Here is a 22,825-nt window from a genome sequence, read left to right as displayed (position 1 = left end):
ATATATTGTTTTCAAAAAAGCTCGTAACTGATCAAATTACCTTCTTATTAATTACCTTACACATGTATATGGGTAAATATGTAAGTATGTATATAAACAATGTCATTACTTACCAGCAATTGAGCTTTTTGATGGACCCCAAATCAGATTGCTTGGAGCGAGCAATGACCATTTCCTCGGTGAGGCGTGTCATTGTTTATTTTTATTTTTTCTGCTTTTATTTTTGTGTTTTATATTAGTACGGCTACGTGTTATTGCTCTTGTATTTTTTTTTTTGTAATTTTATTTATTTTATATAAATTTGGTATCTCTTATTTCGCGTACTTTTATTGCTAAAACAACAAATTAAGAGAAAATAAGCAAAACACTTCACTTCCACTTCATTTATGTATATATTATATAAACATATGTATTTGTATTTGTATGTATATGTATATATAGTTATAAATGTACAAGTCACTTTCGTAAGCGCCACGAGGCAAAGCACAATTACACAAGTTAAATGCACAAACTAAAATAAAAAATCGCGGTACACACACACACATTGCGAAGAAAAAATGCCAACAGGTTTTGGCGTGGCGCGTTGTTGTGGCAAGCGCCTGAGGGGCTTTTCTTTATTATATGCCGCAATTTTCCTATATGCACATATGTATGGATGTGTGTACGCACTTATATACACATATCAGATCGTTGCGTTTACATTGCAACTCGTCGTAAAAGCTAAATGTGCAACATTGCAACTGTTGCAACAATAAGCTGACGCACCAATACGCTATAATGCCCTTACCGCTCTCTAGCTGTGGCACTCTTTCCGCGTAAGCGTTTGCTAAAATTACTAATACCACATGCACACATACACAAATGTGGCTTGTGCTAACCACATGTATGTAGATATGTATGTATGTACATTATAAATATTGCATTATGTCAGATTACTTTAATAATAGTCCCCTTCTGACCGCTTTGCCTATAGCAATCAAGTTTTACTACTTCTTCTTCGTCTTCCAGTTATGATTTTATTTGTTGCCGCCTACATTCCAACCTACAAAAATTCGCACTTACAGCAACAACACATGCATACTTGTTATTCATTTGTTGTTGTTGTTGCCACTGATTATAATTGCATTGATTGCGGTAAGTAAACTACCCTTTTGGAATGCAGTTGTGAATTAAAATATATATACGTAATTGTATATTTAAATGTACAGTCAAGCCTCTATAATTAGAACCATCCTTATTTTTTAATTTCATTACATTTTAATTACATTCCAAATACCATATATATTTTCATTACTCCTCACACTGCGAATTGAAACTAAGGTTGAAGAATTACTAAACTAAATGATCCATATAAAAGCTTGCCAAAAAACTTAAAAAGCTTGAAAAGTTGGATATATTTTATGTATGAACTCAATAAGGCTTAATAACTAGACTTCTATAACAACGCTTGGTAAAATTTTAGCAATTTAGCTTAATTTTTATTTTCCCCAACACCATAGAACTCCCAAAACACAGAAACTATGGTTCTTGTCTCATATCTGGAACAAGATGCAATATATCACGATCGTTCAAATTCGTCAATCAAACATAGACTTCAACCGAAACCAATGATATAATTTCTTAAACTGTACATAGAGCTAAAACTTGGATCTAATATCATATCCTCACTTTTGCAATATTTCAGGCACCAGACTTTCTTGAATCTTTTCCGAATTGCTTCCTTATATAACTTTGGCCCGAATACCAATACGAAACTTTTGTTCCGCTTTTCCTGACCCCAAAAATATTTTGTAGACCACAGTTTTACTATCCAAATGCCCATAGCTGATCAGAGAGTTTCTTTTTATAAAAGCTGTCTATTCGACTTATGCAAATGTTTTCAAAAGAGAGGTTATGGTACAGGATGAGGCCTCAAAACAATACAAAAGCAAACGATTTAAAGAAGATACAATATTATTTACAAAACATCAAAACAGAAGACATATTTGATAGTTAAACGGAAATGTTGTCTTTCATGGACGTTTCCGAGTGCTATTTTAGTTTAGATTCCATTTCATTTAATTATTGACTATTACAAATGAATGAGGACTTCTTTCGACGCTTGTATATGGCAAATACAGGTTGCGCTCAGAAAAAAACTGTCTCACTCCGAGAAGAAAAATTTGTGTCCAACAGCATTTCATTTCGATGTTCTCTCCAGTAAAATAATTATCTGAATCTTTACCTATTAACTCAGATCGATATTATTTACCATTACACACCATCCGAAAACACCGTAAGAAAAATGAGCAAAGTGAGTTACAAACTAGGATTGATAGTCAGGAAGGTTTTGCAATGTATTTTGGTGGGTTTGACAGAAAATCATCTAATATGAGCGGCACTCCTCCAACCAAACTATCAATTCGGACCTGTAGTCAACAATTGAACCGTCTGAAGGCAGTAATAGCCCAGAAGCTGTCAGCTTTGGACAATTGGAGAGGAATTTTGTTCCATCAGGATAAGGCGAGGCCACACACCCCGTTAGTGACACGCCAAAAGCTTTGGAAGCTTGGTTGGAAGATTTTTATGCATTCACCGTATAGTTCGGACCTGCCACCAAGTGCTTACTACCTGTTCCTGTGTAGGGCGAATGATTTGGCTGGTGAAAAATTCGTCTCAAGAGAAGCTTGTGAAAAACGTTTTTTGCCAGCATGAATCAGGATTTCAATGAGAGCGGCATTATAAGAGTAGCATAAGACATTGAACAAAACTATAGTTTTCTTCTTCTCAGACCTTATACATAGTTCAGCGAATAACAATTCGATAACCACAATCCAATAGTCTTCCAACTGCATTGAAAAATTAAAAATATTTTTGATCTCAGTGGGAAGTCTGCTGACGTTAAAATAATTAGATTTTTCACATAACGGTGCGGAAAGACCGAATGGGAAGACACTTGTGGTTCGCCTCTAGAAAAATTTGTTTTCATTCATAATTTCTGTTAAAATTTTTCATTACAAATTCAGAACGTTCTTAGCTAACCATGAGCTCTTCCTGCAGGGCGTGCTATCGCTTACTAATACAGCAGTTACTTGACAAGTTTATCGCACATTTCTGTACTACTGCAGATTAATATGTGTATATAGGTATAATGTGTGCTACAGCATCTACTACAGCAGCGCATATCTGACAGATATCACTTCTAATCACTAATGCAAATATGCGGCTATGCCAATGCAAAATCTTTCAGCTAAGCACGTTTGCACCAATTAGGCATTTCTTTACTGCAATGCGTTTTGCTACTTTCACGCTCTTATCGCACATATCCCCTTAATTTAGCTGTGCTGTTTTTTTGTTTAAAAAAAACCGCATCGATTTTTCGACACTTCCATACACAATTCGCTTTTCAATATTTTCCACTTCCAATTCGAAAGCATTTAGCAACATTCACCATTCACCACTTTCTACTTTTTTTTTTGTTTTTGTGTTTGCTTGTTTCATTCGCAACAATTGTTATTTTTTGCAAATTTTCATGGAAACTTTTATTGTTGTAATTTATTAATATTATTAGTTTATTTTTTTCTTATAACAAATTTTAATTAAGTAAAAACGCGTGAACGAGTTTTTCACAGTGAATTTTGGGAATTATTGAAAATTGTACGAGTGTTTCGGCTAACAGATTTTCCCAATTATGTTTTTTGTTACTTTTTTTGACAAAATTTTCTTCGATTCGCTTCGCACAGCAAGTGTCTGCGCTCATATCATCTCCACCGATTAATGACAGTAGCGTCGCCGTCGACGTCTGCATGCTCGTTGACGTCGCCGTCTGTTTTGTCTCTATATTCTGCTGTCACTCAAAACGCGCGCCGTTCGTTCCATGTTCAGGTAATTGCTTGCCGTTACTACATACATACATACATACAAGTGTCGTTGTATCAAAGAATCTTGACTTGAATGGTCAAACTAACGCCGTGACCGCTGTGATAGTGACGCGTTAAAAGTATGCTTGTAAATTATAATTCCATATTACAACACAACACCACTTTCAGTTATACATATACCATACATACACATATGTATTACTATTCCACTCTATGGTAATTTACTCACATCCGTTGCCGACCATGCCGCGTCGCGTTTGTGCTGAGACTGTCAGCGCCGACCAACAGCTGCTGCTGTGGAAGCTAGTCGCTCCATCGGAATGTGCACTCCGCGCGCTCGGCGAATGGATACTTTTGTGCTTACAAACACATACATACACACCACATACACATGCGATGTTGGAGCTTTTTGCGGCAAATTCATCTTTTGTTTTGCTCCAGCGCGCATGAGAGTGCGGAGGGTGTTGGCGTGTAGTAAATAGTAGGCTTTGTAGTAAAAGCTAAATTTGACAGATATGAGTTATTGCTGGTTTGTTACGAAAAATCGAGTGATATGAAAACGTCACAAGGCTGTTCGTTTTTTTTTAAATATTTTATTTCTTTATCGATAAAATTCTTAAGAACTATGAATCAGTCAACGGATGGAGGCTTGCGTCATAATTAGGAAATATTAGCGCATGTAAATAATAGATGAAATAGGTAACACAATAGAATACACAATAAACAGTCAATAGTTTAAAGTTTCGAGTTAAAAAATATCAACTGAACAATTTGTTCGGAGATTTTAATTAAGATTTCAGGGGACTTCTGTCGTGAAGATATCTTGTCAAATATAAAAAGTTTTCCATACAAGGACTTCATTTTGATCAATAACTTTGTATGGCACCTTTATCATAGAGTGGTCCGATATTGGCATGCCAACAAATGAGCAGCTTCTTAGGGAGAAAAGCTAAAAAGCACATATGCAAAATTATAGATCGATATCTCAAAAACTGAGAGACTAGTTCGATGTATATACAAATGGATAGGAAAACAGACATGGCTAAATCGGCTGATCTCGTCACGCTGTTCATTTATTATATTATATATTCATATACATATTTTATAGGGTCTCCAACGTTTTCTACTGGTTTTTACAAACTTCATGGCAAACTTAGTTACCGAGGATATAAAAATTGTATATATTATATAACATTATAACTTGGTTGATAAAGTGGACATTGACATTCAAAGATCTTCCAGTCTAACTTAAACTATGAAGACGCTTTTAATAATAATACATCAGTCGTTAGAAGACGTTTTAAAACTTTAAATTCCCTCATTTTGTCAGATGAAATCTTTACATCTTTCTTTGAAAATATATAGTAGGAAAGGATTTTCCTTACACTATCTTCTCTGCTTCTTCAGTTCAATCGATTAAAGAAGTGTTGATGAAAGAAGAAGAAAAGAGAAAAGATACCTATGCTAATTGAATTTCAACTATTACTGACATTGCGAAATTAGTTGCATTGGCTTCCCATAAATTAAAGCTGTGAACCCCTATGATCGTGCTGAATACAATCTTTATCACCTTAGCCTTTTCATTAAAAGACTCAAAATATGGAGTGTACATTCGTGCCAACTTTGGGTTCGTCGATTACGGTAATTTTGTTGTGAAATATGCACGAAGCCTGTGCAAATGAGAACCAAGCCAGGATTGACGGCCAGGAAGGTGTTGCTATGTGTTTGGTGAAATTTACAATGAGTTGCTTCCCTACGGTCAAACTCCTCATTCGGACCTATACTGTCAACAATTGGACCACATACCACTGAAGACTTTAAACAAACATTTTTCAAAACTGCTGTCTTAGCTGAGGCCAATGATCATGTTAGACAAAATTTGTAACAAATCTGCTCTTTTAAAATCTCATAAGTTGTTGAAAAAATAGTTTTACAGTTATAAACAAAATTTGAAAAACTAGGTAGTCAGATAAAAATAGAATATTATCTTAAAATATATATTTTTGAATTTAACGGTTTTTTGACGTTAAAAAAAATAAATACTTATGTATGTATTTTGTTCTCAATTCTTTAAACTAGGTCCATGTTTATAGTTAAAGAGAAAAACTTTAATCTTACAATACCTAATCTCAACAACGTGGCCATCGGTGTGGTCGGCACAGCGACGCTAAGAGTTGTTTGGTAACCAAGGAGACACGAATAATATTATGCTTGCAAGCGGTAAAAGTCCCATTGTCCAATGACCAGTAGCAATAACAAAACAATAACAACCAGTGTGGTGATTTGAAAAATAAATCGTTTCTCAAACAACATTCAATAGAGTTTAGTGTCTAAGACTGTTTGAGTTGTTTCAAAAATAAAATATTTGTAATAATAATTTAATTTGTTAAAGAACTTTTCGCAAGAAAACATAATACTTAATATAAACAGAATATATTTTACTAGTGCATCACTATATACCCGTATATATATATTTAGAACTATACCATAGAGTCAACATAATACCCTCCTCACCAACAATAACTCAAATTTGTATAACATAAATGATCTCACCGAGAAAGTCAACATCAGCGCTGAGCCTCATACCGGAGGAACGTAGCAAATTGCTGCCGTAAGTTAAGCTTCATTCGTCGAGCGTTTCAATGATCTAAATTTATGTGTACCTCACAGGGTGTCCACAAAGAGCTGTGAAAGTCTCTACTCGAACACATCCAGTTCGAAGGGTTCGAGTAATAATTTATTTCGTCGCAAGAATGCTTTGAGCCATCAGGGTGCCGGTGCGAGCATGGGTCGCCACGCTACATTGTTACCCGCCACGACAGAGGTCCGCCAACGTGTGCTCTCCGCCCGCCGTCTACGCATGAAGACGTTTCAAAATCAATTGGTCGATGCACAACAAACCATAGCGGTACTATAATTAACAAAGTGAAGAATTTCTTTGATTTTGTATCATTTTTAGGATCTCGCACATGAAAATCGCATTTTGCGTACACTCCACAAGCGCCAAGACTCTGCTCTGGCTAAGTATGAATCTACCAACGCTGAGTTGCCAAAACTTTTACATTCACATGCCGAGGAGTTGCGCGTTTGGCAGGCCAAGTACCGTAATTTGCAGCAGCTCAACAAGGAGCTCGAGCATAAACTCAAAACCAAAGAGTCCATAATACTCACACTCAGCGATCAAAATAAATATTATAGTCAGTTGAATAAGGACAGGTGAGTGCTTGCCTATAACTGTATAGGTCCTCCAATTTGGGAGTAGCTAGTTGGTATTCGCGCCTTTCTCGAAGTATTTGGCAAAGTATGGAGGCGATAAGCTGCTTTAGAAAGCCGCTAATAGTTTTTAAGTTAATAACTTCAGTAGCTGTATATTCTCATCGCTGGATTAGTATGTGTGAAGTGGATTAGTGTGTGCTATAGCGAACCAATTCCACATACTATCTCTGGAACCAAATTACAATATCTACAAAAATATGTTGAGAAGATCCCCAGTTCTACGAACCCCCTATTTTACACCTGTCCCACCCTGAGTACAATTAAGTATAAATATTCGTTGGAAAATAGTTAAGATATAGTGTATATTTGGACTTGGCAAGGTGGCCGGAGTTAAATCATTTCGATATGTAACTTCAACATATAATTTTGAGTTATTAGTTCGATAGGAGCACGCAACCTTCAATCGTGTAATGTATTGATGACATGAAAAAATAAAAAATACAAAAATTCAAGAAAACTCATTGTCAAAAACATATTATTGACGTAAGGAGATCAAGCTTCAACGATCATAGAATAGTTGTACCAGAAGTTAAAAAAAAAAGTTATAAATACGTTTTGCACGCGCAGTCCGGGTCAAATTTGATCAGTTGGTAGAAGGTTCTCTCAAACTCATTGACTTGTTAATTAAGTTGTCTCATCATTATTGACTAAAGTTTTGCCTAAAATTAATTCCAATTCATATCCAAAGCATGGCCTCTACAGTGCTCTCATACGCACGGTTACTAAACTTCTCAAATCTTGCAGAAATCTGGAAGAACGACAGCGTTTGTCGGAAAAATTGGAAAAGCTGGAAACTCGCTTGCAGGAGAAGGACAGCGATATGAAATTACTGGCGCGTCGAGTACAAATCGAAACGAAAAATTTTAAACAACAACTATTGGCAGAGCAAAAGCGCACAAAAGACGCGCTGCTTAAACTAGAAAAAGCGCGATTGGAGCTTTCTGGCTATCGCAAGCTGGACGAATTGGGCGTAAGTATAATTGCTTTATTTCTTTTTTTTTCCTTTTTGTTGTCATAAAAACTAAAAAACTACACATTTACTTTCGCAGGAAAAGTTCTCATCCACACTCACCGTTGGACGACGTAAAACGACTACAGTGGAGGAGGAATCCAAATTGGAAAAGGATTTGGAACGTATCTTAGCAGATGAGGTATTAGATGATGACGTCAAAGATTTGGAGCCAGAGTTTCATCCCACTGTTCACCGTGTAACGAAAACTCCCATGAATGCGAAAATTGAGACGCCTTTGGGTTATGGCAATCGTAAGGTGAGCTCATCCATTGTCGCAATGGCGAAGTCACAGAAACAGCGGCAGGAAGGCGGTGGCTTGAAATCAACAGCTAAGTCACCGCAGCGGTTATCCGGACATCAGTTACAACAACAACGTCAACAAAAGAAATCACAACTTAAAGATGAGCAGACACAGGAACGACTGCCTGCTATAACCGATTACGAAGAAGATTATGAAAACGAGCCAGATGATGATTTTCCCGTAGTGAGTGAACGCGATCAGAGCAATCGTTCCGTACGGGATTATGTCAGCATTGACGGCGGTGGGGATGGCGGTGACACCGAAAATGGTGAAGACCATGTCGACGAGGAAACCGAGGAAGAGGAAAGTGATTGTGCCAATGGGCATTCCGATCGGAAAGCAGATGACGAAGTTGGCTCACATGAGACCTACAACGCTGAATTTTTGGGAGAGGAAGAACATGAAGGCGAGAGCGTAAATGACGATGATGATGATGTAAGTTCGTATATTAATAGAATTGTAACGGAGGTACATACAAGAGCATCTGAACTTCTACAGACAATTACTTAGTCAAGCTGAACGGAAGAGAGTTAGAAAAGTGCAATTAATTTGGTAAAGGCGGGGAAGATTTTTAAGGTTAATACTAGGTTCATGAGGTCAAGTAGTAATACATAAGTTTAGTATAATTTTCCACTACGAAATTTCGCAAGTGAATGTACCGGATATCAGTTTTAGTTGAAGGTACACCTAAGTTAAGTCATGGTCCTCCAGCCTTGCTTATCAAAACTCTGAAGCAGAGGTCTAACAAAGGACACTACAAGGGACGCATGTCTGTGAAAATTAATCAGAATGCTTAACAAATGTATGGACTGAGTGCGGTCCTAATTTTTACGACTTTTGAATGTTTTAGTGATCTTCAATGCCTTTTAATAGAATACCGTATTAAATTTTATATTCGAAGTGTATCAGATGGCTAGCATCTCCACACAATCTGTCCCGTATTTCAGTTTTGAGATTACTACTGGTCTTCACATCTAACACTAGTTAATTGATGTCAAGTACAAAAGTTATAGTACTCTTTTTGAAAGAAACAAAAGATAACTAAGGCAGTTCGATACAAACAGGGACAACTCAGGCGATATTTTCGAATGAGTTTGTAACCCGTTCCCACGACAGTCCGGTTTACATAACCGGAACGAACTCAGAATTTTTTCGGGCTAAGAACTATTAACTCGGCAGAAGTCTGCTGCTAAAACAACAATGAGTTTGTGACCACCTGCGAAGAGTAGTGTTCTTTTGTAGAAACCATCCATCTGCTTGGGCGGAGCCGCCTTCTAGTATCTTAAAGAGGTCATTCCTTGTTTACAAGGGACATTAGACAATTTACCGATCAGACAATGGACGCAATGGACTTGAGACATGCACTGAACGGCATTCACAGTGGAGCAATTAATACTTTCACTGACTCCCTGCCAGTGAATGGCGTCCTTGGATACAAACCACTACCCATAGCAAAAGAGCTCGAGTTATCTCGCGAATCTAGAGTAAGCCGTTCGCAACTTGATTCTGGATACTGTAGTAGGTTAAACTCTACGTACTTATTCAGAATCGACCCGGAAATACCAAATATATGACCTGCATGGAGGAGTCCACACATGACTTTAAGCCCCTCTTTGCTTGTCCTATGAAATCAACTCAACTAACATCCCTCTTCTTATAGTCCGAGCCCGTCAAAACAGCATGTTTTCTGGTCCTTCCGTTAGATGACCAGCTTACGCCTTGCCAGCCAAACAGCGTCGGGATAACCGTTGTAACAACAACAGTAGTGTGCCCACGACAATTAGGCCCACGTAACCGGAAGGGACCTGGAGTTTTATCCGGTCGGGGACTGCCAACTTGGCAGTATTCCCCAAATTCTTTTCGGGAGCCTTTAATCAAATTGAGAACTAATTATCCTTGATCTTAAAACCACGCTTTAATTTTCCAAGATATTAAATAGTTTTTACATTTCCAATTAAAAGATTTGTAATACAGCCAAGAAGACCTCGCACATGAAGGAGGAGATTTCCAGCATACGCAAGCAAATCTCGCACGACTACAGAGAGCGTGAGGCGTTCCTCGACACATTCTGCCGACAGGCTAATAGCGGTGTACTCTTGGAGGAAACGCCTAAAAAGCGAGGCAATGTCTCTCCAGGCCAAAGTTTGCCCAGCAGCCGCAAAAATAAGCTGCTCGCCGCGCTCAAGGCGATCGACGACAACAAAAGTCAGGATTGAAGAACACGCATGTTGAGCTTTAGTTAAGCTTTTCAAACAAAACAAAAAATAAACCGAATACAAGTGACATTTGCGGTGTGATTTATATACTTTGCAAATACAAACTAACAATATTTTATGAAAATTAGTTGACTTTTATTATTTTTAAGGTAAAAAACAATTAAAGAGTTTCTAGTTTATGTACAAGCGTATACATAAGGGTTTGTGTGGGTGCTCCTTAGGCCTCTTCCTTCTTACGCATTTTACTTATGGCGCGTGATACCTTCTTACGCACCTCCTTCTGACGCTTCATCTTTCGCGCTTCCTCCACACGCTTCTCGGCACGGAATTGCTTGAGCCGTGTCTTCGTTTCCATTTTATCGCGTTTTCGCTTCGCTTTGTAGTTGGTCTCTATCATTTTCATCATCTTGGCCACCTTCTGTTCATGTGGTGAGCGTATCACAGCTATACGTTCCAACTCCTCCTTCTTTTTATCGGCCAACGCTCGCACCTTCGGCTTGTCCTTGTACGGCAGCGCACGCTGTAGTGCTTTGGGTATCGTAAGCGGTTTGAAGATTTTCGGTTCACGCTTAATCTCCGTGTACTGGCTGTCCGGTTGCGCTTCATTTTGTATGTTGCGTTCGCGCTTCAGCTGACCCAGCGTCTTCATGCCTTGCCATTGCGATTTCTGCTCCGGCGGTAGTAGTAGCGAGGTGATCGCTGCATAGAAACGTGGTACCTCCACGCGGAACCATGTGCGACAGAACACGATATCACTCAGAAGTATCTTATCCTCGAACGTGGCACGGAATGAGCCTTCGGGATCATGGTGCGCCTTCTTAATTTGACCACGTATGCCGGAGACAGTTTTTATTTTGGCGCCCTCGAATTTGGCCACCTCCAATCCGGTTGTGAACATGCCCTTAATAAATGCGGATTTCTTGTAGATTTTGAAGGGTTGACCGACCAACTTCAGTTTTTTCATAATCTGTGCGGATTTATCCAATTCGCTAACACTACCCGTAGCCGCAATACGAAAACCGAGACGCTTCATTTCATCGAGATCGTGGCGTACAGTTTGCAGAGCCAAGAAACCGGTATTTTGTGGTGTAATTGGCCCCCAGAAAGTCATGCTGCACGTTACATGGTTTGGTGTATACTTAAGATAGCGGTGTCGGAAGTTATCCTCGACTTTGGCGTATATTGCCACGGTCTGGAAGCGCCGCCAGCCCAATGAGATGATTAACGGATCGCCGGTCTTCAATATTTTCTTGTACCAACGATGTTTCTTCACTTTACAATTAACATAACCGATATTTTCTTCGGTCATATTGAGGCCGCCTACCAGTACGGGATAACTGGGATCGAAGTTTTCTATGAACTCCGAAGATATGCCACGAAATCCTAAAATTTAATGTAATCAAATATACAAATAATTCAATAAAAAGAACTTAAAACACTTACCCAAACGCACATAAAGCCCCGGCCGATAACCCTCGATTTGTAAACGCAGTTCGGGATCGAGATTTGCGAATTCGCTTTTGTTCAACTCTGATTGCTTTTGTGCATCCGCTTTTAAGCTTTCGTAATAATCATGGTCCCCCGTAATGCGTCCATCGTCATCTTTTGGCCCATCATGATTGTCATACTCGGCATCGAATTTAGCTTTAAGTTTCAGTTTTTTTGCCATAAGCTCTGCTTTGGTTAGATTTTCTTCTTCAACTCTGGTCATTCGACGCTTACGCGTGTTTTCATCTTGATTAGCAAAACCTGGGTTGTCAGCGGCAGTTTCTTCTGTTGCAATATCTTGCGCTTTGCTGGTGCCGGCATGCCTTTCGCCAGTTTCGAGATCTTCAAAATCACCATAAACTTCACTTTCAGCATCGCTAAGGTCATCTAAGCGCAACAGCGTTTCGGCATCCTCTGAAGCCTTCCATTTGCCAGTGACAAAGCAATTTTTTAAAAGCGCTTTGTTGTCATCTTCCAGCCAATTGCGCGTACTACCGGAAAAGTCTTCGAAAAAGCATTGCTCCATTTTATCTCGTATGTCTTTATCCATTTGCATGTCGCTTTGCTTTTTAGCGGCTACTTTAAAGAGTCCACCCAATTCTTCGTCCGAATCTAAATCGTTTTTGTCCTCTTCTAGGTTTTTGTTTTTCTGTAACATTGCAAAAAAAACGGTAATTGCTTATCTACATTTATTTATTAAGGAAATTAAAAATTACCTTGCTTTCACTTTGGCTGTAGCAACCATATACCAAGCGCATTATGTTCTTAGCCTCCGAATGCCGTAGCAAAAACGAATCGCGCGCCTTTTGTGCTAAGTTCTCTTTCCAACTCATACTGTTGGCTAGAATTTTTGCCTCCTCTTGTTCAATATCTGTATCCTGATCAGAGTCTTCAAACACACTAAGCTTGCCCTTGGACTCCTGTTCCTCTACAGTCTGATATTCCTCATCGTCAGACGTATTATTATCGCTATCTGGCTGTTCTTTTTCACTATCTTCGCCACGCCAATCGTCGCCACCAAACTCATCGTCACTATTGACACTCATATCGTCCTCATCATCTAAACCAGAATCCTCCTACAAATAATATGTGCTTTTTTAGATATTTTCACTTGACAATACACTACACACTTACATCTTGACTTCCTTCTTCTTCTACGTCAGCTACATCACTGTCCTCCTTGTAGTCTTTCGATTTAATGGCAGAACCATCAGAGAATAGGCGAAATTCTTGTTCTTCAATTTGCATATCCACGGTTTGCTTTTTATCTATAAGCTTCTCCACCAACTGCTCCTGTTCAGCAGCGTCACCAGTTTTCACTTTATGACTATGTGATCCTTGTAGTTCTATGTACACAGCGTCTTTATCGTACACTATTCCACCAACACCGGACATAGGTGCATACAATAATCGTTCTTTTTCCAAAAGGCTGCGTTTCTTCTCAGTGCCTGGCAGTGGACAAGGATCGGGAATAGCGCTCAGTTCTTCGATTCTCGCATCTCCCAAGCCGGCAATATGCACCGAATGTTCTTGCTTTATCGGCACACCGCGCACATAACCATACAGCACGATTTCTCTATCACATTTAGGATTACGTCGTATTGTATCGGTATTGGTAACATCTTCGACACGATCCACAAGCAAATAGCTATGCGCACCACGCCATGATAACGGTCGGAATTTCATAACCGAAATGAAACGACCCAAATTTTTCACTTCATTACGCAAATATTCGCCATGTAACAAACCCGAGAGGTAGAACAACTTGGCACCATCATAAACTTCGGTCCAGAAACGATGTTTCAATTCCTTCTTGCGCTTCCGCAATTGTTTTGGATTCTTAATCATATCCAAATGTGTTAGTACACCCATAATTTTGGGCATACCATGCACTTGACAAATATTGAGAAATTCGAAAATCTCCATTTCAAAACCATAACTGGCATCACATAATAACAATACCAAATCAGCACATTTTGCCACATCAATCATGGAATTGATATCATTGTTGCATTCCAGTAGGGTGATACGTCGCTTTTTCGATGTCACTATTGTAATGGGACCACGTATATCAGTAACATTTGTACGCGTGAAATTCTTTATCAAATTGTTTATTAAAGTCGTTTTGCCCACCTTAGGTGGACCGACGACAGCTATTAGCACAGGTGGTGGTTCATCGGGCGTTTGGTCGACAACAGGAATGTGTTGCTTTTTAGCTGTTAAATCCTCTTTACGTCGGAAATTACGCTCAGCACGTTGCGCAGAGTTAATAGCAAATGCTTTTGGATTCCTTTGACGTGCGGTCAAATTAGGTTCTTTAGTATTACTCGGATCTTTTTTAGTCTTCAACTTTTTCTTTTCCGCTTTCACGCCGGCCTGTCGCGCGCGATGGGATTTCCTTTTATCCATGCCATCCTCCTCTGGCATATCGATGCTATATAAATTATTATTGAATTAAATAATTCGCTGTGTAGGAATTTATGCTGCCGCACGTGTAAAGATATCAATATTGTTTTTATAGCTGACAGTTTATGGGTATGTACCTTTCGTCGACTTTTAAAAACCAATAGCAATCGGGTCAATTTATCGAGTAGTATTCGATTTGAACTACAGCGCTTCTTGATAGCATATACATACATGCTTAATAGTCAATAAATATCTAATATGGTAAGCTATACTAAATTATTATTGCCTCTTCGTTTGTATCGATGAAATTAACATTCATTCTTTCAAAGTCATAGTTCCACTATTCTGAACTGTTCTACCACTTCATAGTTGTCAATTTTTATATCTAAATATTCACATTATTACTATTTTAATAAAATATTTTTTTAGTCGCAACGAAAACACGCGAATGTCACTTGTACTTCGAAGTATTACAAACAATTAAAAGACAATCTAAAATTGGGAGAATGCTCCTAAATTTAAAAATACACATAATTTTATAGTAAAGTTAATAGTGTGTAAATGAAGTGTTTTTCGTCAAATCTTATAAAATTAAATTATAATAACGTAAATAAACTAATGAGCAATTCCAAATTATAATTTTGAAGTGTGTGAAACGAGTCTAAAATACTAATTTATGTGACTTGGTAACTCTGTCCAGTCGTCATCAGCTCAGCAACTATCATTGAAAAGGAAACGGCAAAAAACGAACAAAATTTGCAAAGCAAATTGGTGTCGGATTCGATTTATTTGGAGCTCGGAGCTACTAAAGGAAAAGAATTCAATATTTGTCAATATTGCTGCTAAAATATTACAAAATCCATATATTATTACAAAGCAATTATCTGTTTAAATTTTGATTGAAAGTTTGAAAAGAAAGGCAAAAGCAAAAAAGAGACTGAAAGGGAACAGCAAAAAAATTGCAGAGCCGCAATATTTCTAGTTAGTCGTAAAAGGTGATATTCAGGTGAGTAAATTAATAATAAAATGAACAAATGCAGATGCAAGAAAAAGTTAATCATATCGTTCTAACATATATACTTGCGTCGTTAGCCAAAAAAAAGTATCCTTTAGTTGCGACCATTGAATGCATGGGGCGTGAACTCGACAAGCTGGTTGTGTATGCACTCAAATGTGGAGTTACAAAGTTTATGGAGGGTGAAGAGGTGTCAGTATAGTCGCATCATTGATATGAGGGAAATTCACATTTCGTTATGCTAAATTGACTAAAAACTCGACTATTTGAGAATTATGAAAACAAGCATTACAGCTGATAAAATTAGAGTGGTAAATACTGATGTACATACATATGTACATATTTATGCATACAGCTGTAGAAATGTATATGCTTATATACATAGATATGTATATGATTTAGCGTAGGCAAAGTCGTCACCGCTTTCGACCGGGATGCCTTTGTTCTCGGCATATAGATGCAAGGAATGATAAAGAAACAACGACATATAAATATATGTATTATATACATGCTTGTTTTTACATATATATATAAGTATGGTTAGATTTTCTGTTCAATTTTTAAAGTATTAAAAGTTCATTTACCGTGGAAGGAGAGTGGTAATTTGAGATTCGAAAAAATAATAAATCCGCAGCAATAATTTCGTTTAATAGCATATCATTGTTTGCCAAATTTCCTTTATTATTAAAAAATCAGATTCTTTAAGCGCATAAACAACATCGTAAATAATTTAATAAATTTTATTTTTTTTTTTTGCATGAATTATTTGTACGTTGACGAGATTATTTTTATTCATGCAATAGTAAAAATCGACGTAAATTGTTTTCATCTTCTCTTTATGTAATTTTGGGTCATTAACCTTTTGTGAAAAAAATTATTTAACATTACAGACACAACTGTTCGATTTTAATACAATTTTTAACTCAAATGTTCAATATAAGAAAAATTTAATAATTATCTGCATTATGATATGAAGATAATTTTATTTAATTACTTATGTTTACAGTTATGGAGAGTCCTTGTGAATCGGAAAGCTCCCTAGACGGAGGTACTATGCTTCCACCCAGTCCAGTGTCGCGAGAGCAGTTGCAAAAACGCATCGAATCATTGACACAACAAAATAAGTATGAATTTTATACCTAAACAATTATTTGACAAAAAACTAGCCTAATTGCTAATAACTTGATCGTTTATCTTTCAGAGTACTCAAGGCTGAACTAGATACATTTAAGATTAAATGCAAAGTGGTGCAGGAGGAGAATCGTACACTCAAGCAAGCATCTGTTATAATCGTAAGATATAAATTCCCCAAAAGCTATTATTAATTTTTACACACAACCTTTTCATATATCAATAAAGCAAGCGAAAGCGGAACAGGAGGAGGAGTACATATCGAATACACTTCTAAAGAAAATTCAAGCCTTAAAGAAAGAGAAGGAGACTTTAGCACACCATTACGAACGTGAAGAGGAGTGCTTAACCAATGATTTATCGCGTAAATTAGATCAGGTATATTTTTTTTTAAATCGCAATTTGCAATAATGTAACTAATTTACATTTTTTTTTTAATTTTACAGCTACGGCAAGAGAAATGCAAGCTAGAGCAAACTCTCGAGCAGGAGCAGGAATGTCTTGTAAACAAGCTAATGCGTAAGATTGAGAAGCTACAAGCCGAAACAGATAATAAACAAACCAACTTAGAGCAATTGCGTAGAGAAATGGTGGAATTAGAAAATACATTGGAACAAGAACAGGAAGCCTTAGTTAATAAACTTTGGAAACGTATGGATAAACTAGAGACCGAAAAGCGTTTGTTGCAAATTAAACTGGATGAACCAGTTTCCGATCCAACTACACCACGTGATATAACCAATGCCAATGGTGACACTGCCTCTAATTTAAGCGCTCACATACAGACTTTACGTTCCGAAGTAGTACGATTGCGTTCCAATCTGGCGGCAGCACAAAAGGAGGCCACTATAAAATTACAACAATTTGCACAAGAAGAGAAGAGCATACGCGAAGAAAATGCACGTTTACAGCGCAAATTGAAACTGGAAGTAGAACGACGTGAAGCACTCTGTCGCCATTTGTCCGAATCGGAATCATCGCTTGAAATGGATGAGGAACGATTCTACAATGAAAATCTATTAGGCACCGTTGGCACCGCTGGTGGTTTGGGAAATGCAGTTGCTGGTGCTGTGAACACACGTCAACGCACGATTAGCAGCCCGGTATCGCATAGTCCATCGAATAGCCGACCACTTAGTCCAGGTTCAGTACACCAGAATCGCTGTTATGCCTGTGGTCAAATTGTGGTGAGTATATCTTTTATCAAATTATTATTACAGAGAATTTTATTTCAGCGTAAACTTATATTTTTTTTTAATTTTTCCAGAATCGCCGTGCCAGTGAACGTTTCATTAAACCAGCATTACCCACACCCATGCTGGGTCTCAACACTTCAGCTCCTAATGTGCTCAGTGGCAGTTCGCTTTTGGGCACAGCTGTTAGTGGTGGCGGCGGTAGCGGTGGCGGTACAAATCCCAGTTTAACTGGCGCCGCTTTAAACTCTTCCACGCTTTTTGGCGGCACTGGTGGTTTCTTACAGAATTTGAATGCAGAACGTTTAAGTATTGGCGGCGGTGCGAGTGGCAGTGCCGCATTGCTCATAAGCAATAATGGCAGCAACAACATGGGTTTGGGCATCAGCGGCTCTACTACTATAAACAGTGGCACTGCGTCACTGCAGCAGGCTTCCAATCCAATGAATATTAGTATCAATAATTCGTCCACTAATCTAACGAATAGCATGAATACCAGTAATTTGTCGTTGTCTGCATTTACGCCAACAAACACCAACTCATCCACTTCTTTTGCACAGCCAGCCAGTCCTATGGATACGTCCGTATATAAGGAGTAAAAAAAAAAAACAGTGTCAGTGATTAAATTTTTTTCTTAAACAGCAGAACTGCAGAGATAGAAAACAAATTACCGCAAGAAAACAAGAAAACTGTTATTTCGATTATGGAATGAAATGGATTTCGAATTGACTTGAACGTTATGATTATTATTTTTTTTTAAGAATTATCGGTTTACTTCAACATTTAGTTAAACTGGTCGAGATATTAGATTATGCAAACGTATGAAAGACGAATAGCTCGCTAAAAAAATATATATATGATTAGTTAGAAACACGAGCATTATAATAATAAATTTAAAATGTACTATAAATAATGACCAGCAACTGATTTTGCAACAGATATGGTTAAAATGGCGAAATGTTACATTTCAAGGATAACCACAACGATTTAAACATAAACAAAGATTTACCTGTACGTACTACATTACAACAATCAACGCTCACTCGCTCATTAACTATAACTTCTTGCTGCATACGCAAAGCATGCATACATACATACGCATACATATAATATATGGAATATGCTACATTAGCTTATAAAGAAATAAACGCATTAATTTGCTCAAATTCCAGCAGCAATATGAAGAATACTTAAGCACTCAACGAAAATTTGGAACATTGTGTTTGTACCGGCGACATCTACTACGCACACACACACCTACCCGTATATGTAAATACCTACAGCAATTTGAAATTTACTTAAGCAATGCAGACGTAATAGTGCATTTTCCCCCAATTAAACTGGTATTTCCATAAAATAATAGCGATATTTGGTAGATGTGTGTATTTAGTGAATTTGATTTGCTACACTCAATTTACCTACTACCTATATAACTATAGTCTACCGCAAACAATACAATTATAAATATAACTCAAATTTCAAGGTAGTCCTTGAGTTATAAAGGCATACATACATACATACATTGTATAAATAGCAGCAGCAAAGCACTGTTATGGAGTTGAAAAAAATATATAAACATTAGAGTGTCCGTTATTTCCAAATTGATTGTTTTTTTTTTTTATCATTCCTTTGAAGTTATACACAGTCAAAGTTATACGTCTGTACGTATGTACTGAACTTTCACACAAGTGATTTAAATATTCTGTGTTGCTCATACGACATGGAGTACTGTATGAACGCATTACATATGATGGATAGCTTTAACTGCACATAACTTCAAAAGAAATGCTTTTTAAAAAAACCAAATATTGACTATTTTTTAAAGAGCGTAACATTTTTTATTAGAATAACGTGGAAAAAGTTAAATGATTTAGGCATTGTTGAAAATAAAGAGCTCGTTTACTTTGCATTCTTTATTTCATTTTTTAGAGCAAAAATTGAAACTTCAGTGAGTGTTTACAAAAAATATCAATCAACGTGGGAAATAACAGACACCCTAATATACATATGTGCATATATAGAGGCACTTGGGGATTTGGTCGAAAGTGCATGCAAGCCAATCAATTGCTTAATATTTCGCGATTTTTGAAGTTTATTGATGGTGCAAGTAAGGCAAATAGTTTACACGCATTCAAAAGTATATAAGAATTTAATTTTTAATACACAGAAAATTATAAATAAGACAAAAACAAATATAACAAAATACAAAAAATAAGAAATAATTTATCGATGAATTTTTGTCCATTTTATGAGAAAAAAAAACAAACTGCAGCGTGCACATTGTAGTAAATCTACTATGAAAAATTAATATGTATGCATATAGAACTAAAAAAAAGTATAGCAAGCAAACGGTGTGATGTCCGAATAACAACATATATTTTAGCGTCATTACGATTTGAACAAATCGTAACGTGATTGAATTATTTAATTAAACTTATTTTAAAAGCAAATCGTATTTTACGTTTATTTAAAACAGCAGCTGAAGTTATCGGTTTAAAACATAAACTTCGGATTTTTTCTGCTTGTCACCTAAACTAAAGAAATAAAGTTTACATGTAATGGAAAATAATGCAAAATTGCAACATTTGTCTTATTTAGGTGATTTAGAAGCTTGGAATTATATAGTTAGTTTCAGTAGTTTCCACCTATCACTATATAAAGCAAAGGGAGGTACAAAACGATCACTGATGGCATGCAAAACAGTGGTCGGATCATAACACGCAGCCCCGCCTTCAACAATAATGTCGTTATTGCTGTTATAATAGCAACTACCATGAGGTGATAGAACTGCAACGCATACATACAGCTTCGGTTGTACCTTTCACAAATAAAAAAGCTTCCATACAAGAACACTTAATTTAATCAGTGAGTTTGTATGGAATATAGTATTTCGATCTGTATACTTTTTAACTTCCCGCTAAGAAAATGGAAAATTTTCTAAAAATCGGGAAGATATTGATTTCACCCCATTTTGCAAAAATCGAGTTCTCAACAGATCTCGACGTTCTGAGGATCGAGGAAGCTTCCCCGAACATTTCTACGATGATGTCCGTATGTCTGTATGTATGTGTGGATGTATGTGTGTGTGTGTGGATGTATGTGACCCTCTTATAACTATTAAACTGCTCAACCGATTTGAATAAACTAAACGGCATTCCAAAGGGTTTCATTGCACTTGAATTTCGTGTAAGTTTGGACCCAATCGGACCAGTAGATTTCGAGAAATCTCAAAAATAAAAATTTTGAAAAATCGACCAAACTACTTGACCGATCGTCACCAAAAACTAATCAGTTCTAAACCTTGAAGAAACACATCGTTTGCCGCAAACCGGGTCGAAATCGGTTGATTTACTTGCTAGATATCGAAAACGAAAAATTTCGAAGAGCTCAAAAGCAGTGAAAAAAGCGAAATTTGAACGTTAGCGTATGAAATTAGAGGGAAGTTGCAGGGATGGCCCTTGAGGCCAACCGTTTTCCACATTTTTTCAAAGATAATGCCGTTGCCTTGGATAATCATTCATGCCAAATTTTGCGAAGATATCTCGTCAAATAAAACAGTTTTCCATAGAAGTACTTGACTTTGACGGCAGTTATATGCTATAGTGGTCCTATATCGGCGTTTCCGACAAATGAGTAGCTTCTTGGGAAGAAGAGGACGTGTGCAAAATTTCAGATCGATATCTCCAACACTGACGGACTAGTTCGCATATACTTATACTGACAGACGAACATGGCTAAATCAACTCAGCGCGTCCGACGTTTCTTTCTGAGTGTTACAAACTTCATGGCAAACGTAAGATATCCTGTTCAGGGTATAAAAAGTGAATTGAAACAAATTAAAAACAGTGACAGTCTGGTTAAGCACTATCGAAGACTTTATACGTCAGTGCCTCTGCACACACTTCAATAGCGCTGGGAAAGGCTGGAAATATTCCCTCAAGCTTATTGTATTGCTTTAGTATGTATCGAATTGGATGCCATTACCAAATGTTGCGCTCAGCATTTCGGTCCATTGAGGGTCAAAATTTTATGCTAAAAAAATATTAAATATTGCGTCCTGATATAATCTGTTGTAAAAAGAGAAAGAACCAAAGAACCTGTACCAATCCGCTCCTTGACCCGGGCACGTATCGTACTAAATATATCTCATTATTATATTAGCTATATGTACTATATATCAATATTGTATAACCAGAGAACGTAAATGGTTATATATTGGGTTGGCAACTAAGTGATTGCGGATTTTTTTTTTAAATCAAAGACAATTTTTTCATGGAATTAAATAACTTTATTCTGTAATGTATTGCCCATTTTGATCAATGACCTTTTACCATCTTTCAGGCAGCATCATAATCCCACGTTCATAAAACTTCTGGTTTTTATTAGCAAAAAACTGAATCAGGTACGATTTGACGTTAAATGCGTTTCTTTCAGTTCGTGAGGAACCCATGTATTGAGTTTTTGAACATAGCCAAGTTGTTTTAAGTGATTTTCAATGCATGTATTTGATACCTGAAACTTCTCTGCAATCTCACGTATCGTACTGTGACGATCCGAAACGATTATTGCTTTGATTAGGTCGTCATTAACTTCATCTGGACGACCAAAGCGTTTTTCAGCTTTGAGTGAAAAATCACCAGAACGAAATTTGGCAAACCAATTTTGACACTGCCGTTTTTTCATGGCTTCGTCGCCATAAACAGCACATAACTTTTTGTGAGCCTCCGATGCGTTTTTCCCTTTGCAAAAATAAAAAAGCAAAATATGACGAAAATGTTCCTTTTGATCATCCATTTTTCAACGACCGCCAAACGAAAACTACGCAACCGATCAAAAAACTTATTTTACTGATTGACAGCTGAATTGCCAACTATCAAATAACTACATCTGTTTTTCATTTGGACCATCGTAAAGGGTGAACGTTCGC

General features: G+C 37.2%; 4 protein-coding genes across 26 annotated transcripts in view; 2 read left to right on the top strand and 2 right to left on the bottom strand.

Moving 5' to 3' along the window:
* The window catches only part of LOC106616614 (cilia- and flagella-associated protein 410), a 28,903-nt gene extending 24,750 nt beyond the window's left edge, over positions 1-4,153 (bottom strand). For 12 of the 21 annotated variants that reach the window (XM_070110965.1, XM_070110962.1, XM_070110963.1 and 9 more), the window contains exons 1-2: positions 4,050-4,152; positions 114-332 (exon numbers count right to left, since the gene is read on the bottom strand). In XM_070110965.1, the coding sequence (XP_069967066.1) occupies positions 114-193 (80 nt within the window). In that variant the 5' untranslated portion in view covers positions 194-332; positions 4,050-4,152. Of the gene's footprint in view, positions 1-113; positions 333-3,021; positions 3,644-3,684; positions 3,855-4,049 lie in introns of those variants that run through there. The other 9 variants (XM_036361111.2, XM_070110961.1, XM_070110960.1 and 6 more) reach the window with 7 other exon arrangements.
* A 2,039-nt stretch (positions 4,154-6,192) lies between these two features.
* On the top strand, positions 6,193-10,792 carry LOC106616592 (lebercilin). Its single transcript, XM_014233309.3, has 6 exons — positions 6,193-6,471; positions 6,531-6,768; positions 6,820-7,076; positions 7,881-8,106; positions 8,186-8,884; positions 10,411-10,792. Exons 1-6 carry the CDS (start codon positions 6,404-6,406, stop codon positions 10,663-10,665), a joined length of 1,743 nt encoding a protein of 580 aa, XP_014088784.3. The 5' UTR covers positions 6,193-6,403; the 3' UTR covers positions 10,666-10,792.
* On the bottom strand, positions 10,779-14,681 carry LOC106616613 (ribosome biogenesis protein BMS1 homolog). The gene is made up of 4 exons (XM_014233341.3): positions 13,288-14,681; positions 12,870-13,229; positions 12,109-12,802; positions 10,779-12,048 (listed from the first exon to the last, which is right to left on the bottom strand). Exons 1-4 carry the CDS (start codon positions 14,578-14,580, stop codon positions 10,883-10,885), a joined length of 3,513 nt encoding a protein of 1,170 aa, XP_014088816.3. The 5' UTR covers positions 14,581-14,681; the 3' UTR covers positions 10,779-10,882.
* Positions 14,682-15,274: 593 nt separating this feature from the next.
* LOC106616615 (coiled-coil domain-containing protein 6) lies at positions 15,275-20,474 on the top strand. 3 transcript variants are annotated; one of them, XM_036361099.2, is made up of 7 exons: positions 15,275-15,565; positions 15,652-15,885; positions 16,581-16,698; positions 16,776-16,866; positions 16,934-17,083; positions 17,152-17,892; positions 17,973-20,474. In XM_036361099.2, the coding sequence occupies exons 3-7, from the start codon at positions 16,583-16,585 to the stop codon at positions 18,495-18,497; spliced, it is 1,623 nt and encodes a 540-aa protein (XP_036216992.1). In that variant the 5' UTR covers positions 15,275-15,565; positions 15,652-15,885; positions 16,581-16,582; the 3' UTR covers positions 18,498-20,474. The 3 variants fall into 3 exon arrangements, with proteins under 3 accessions (XP_036216992.1, XP_014088829.2, XP_036216984.1); XM_014233354.3 differs by lacking the exon at positions 15,652-15,885 and having other exon boundaries at positions 15,276-15,565; XM_036361091.2 differs by lacking the exons at positions 15,275-15,565; positions 15,652-15,885 and having other exon boundaries at positions 16,571-16,698.
* The last annotated feature ends 2,351 nt before the right edge of the window (positions 20,475-22,825 follow it).

Source organism: Bactrocera oleae, chromosome 6, assembly GCF_042242935.1.
Source record: "Bactrocera oleae isolate idBacOlea1 chromosome 6, idBacOlea1, whole genome shotgun sequence".
NCBI classification, from domain to species: Eukaryota; Metazoa; Arthropoda; class Insecta; order Diptera; family Tephritidae; genus Bactrocera; species Bactrocera oleae.
The sequence above is the reverse complement of the archived record's forward strand: the minus strand, read 5'-3'. Positions and strand labels throughout refer to the sequence as shown.

Coding starts and splice junctions, on each gene's coding strand:
- LOC106616592 (XM_014233309.3), top strand. CDS start 6,404: ATGATCTCACCGAGAAAGTCAACATCAGCGCTGAGCCTCATACCGGAG. Junction 6,472..6,530: donor GAACGTAGCAAATTGCTGCC/GTAAGTTAAGCT, acceptor TGTACCTCACAG/GGTGTCCACAAAGAGCTGTG. Junction 8,885..10,410: donor TAAATGACGATGATGATGAT/GTAAGTTCGTAT, acceptor TCCAATTAAAAG/ATTTGTAATACAGCCAAGAA.
- LOC106616613 (XM_014233341.3), bottom strand. CDS start 14,580: ATGCCAGAGGAGGATGGCATGGATAAAAGGAAATCCCATCGCGCGCGA. Junction 12,803..12,869: donor ACAGCCAAAGTGAAAGCAAG/GTAATTTTTAAT, acceptor GCAATGTTACAG/AAAAACAAAAACCTAGAAGA. Junction 12,049..12,108: donor GGGGCTTTATGTGCGTTTGG/GTAAGTGTTTTA, acceptor ATTAAATTTTAG/GATTTCGTGGCATATCTTCG.
- LOC106616615 (XM_036361091.2), top strand. CDS start 16,571: ATGTTTACAGTTATGGAGAGTCCTTGTGAATCGGAAAGCTCCCTAGAC. Junction 16,699..16,775: donor TCATTGACACAACAAAATAA/GTATGAATTTTA, acceptor TTTATCTTTCAG/AGTACTCAAGGCTGAACTAG. Junction 16,867..16,933: donor AGCAAGCATCTGTTATAATC/GTAAGATATAAA, acceptor ATATCAATAAAG/CAAGCGAAAGCGGAACAGGA.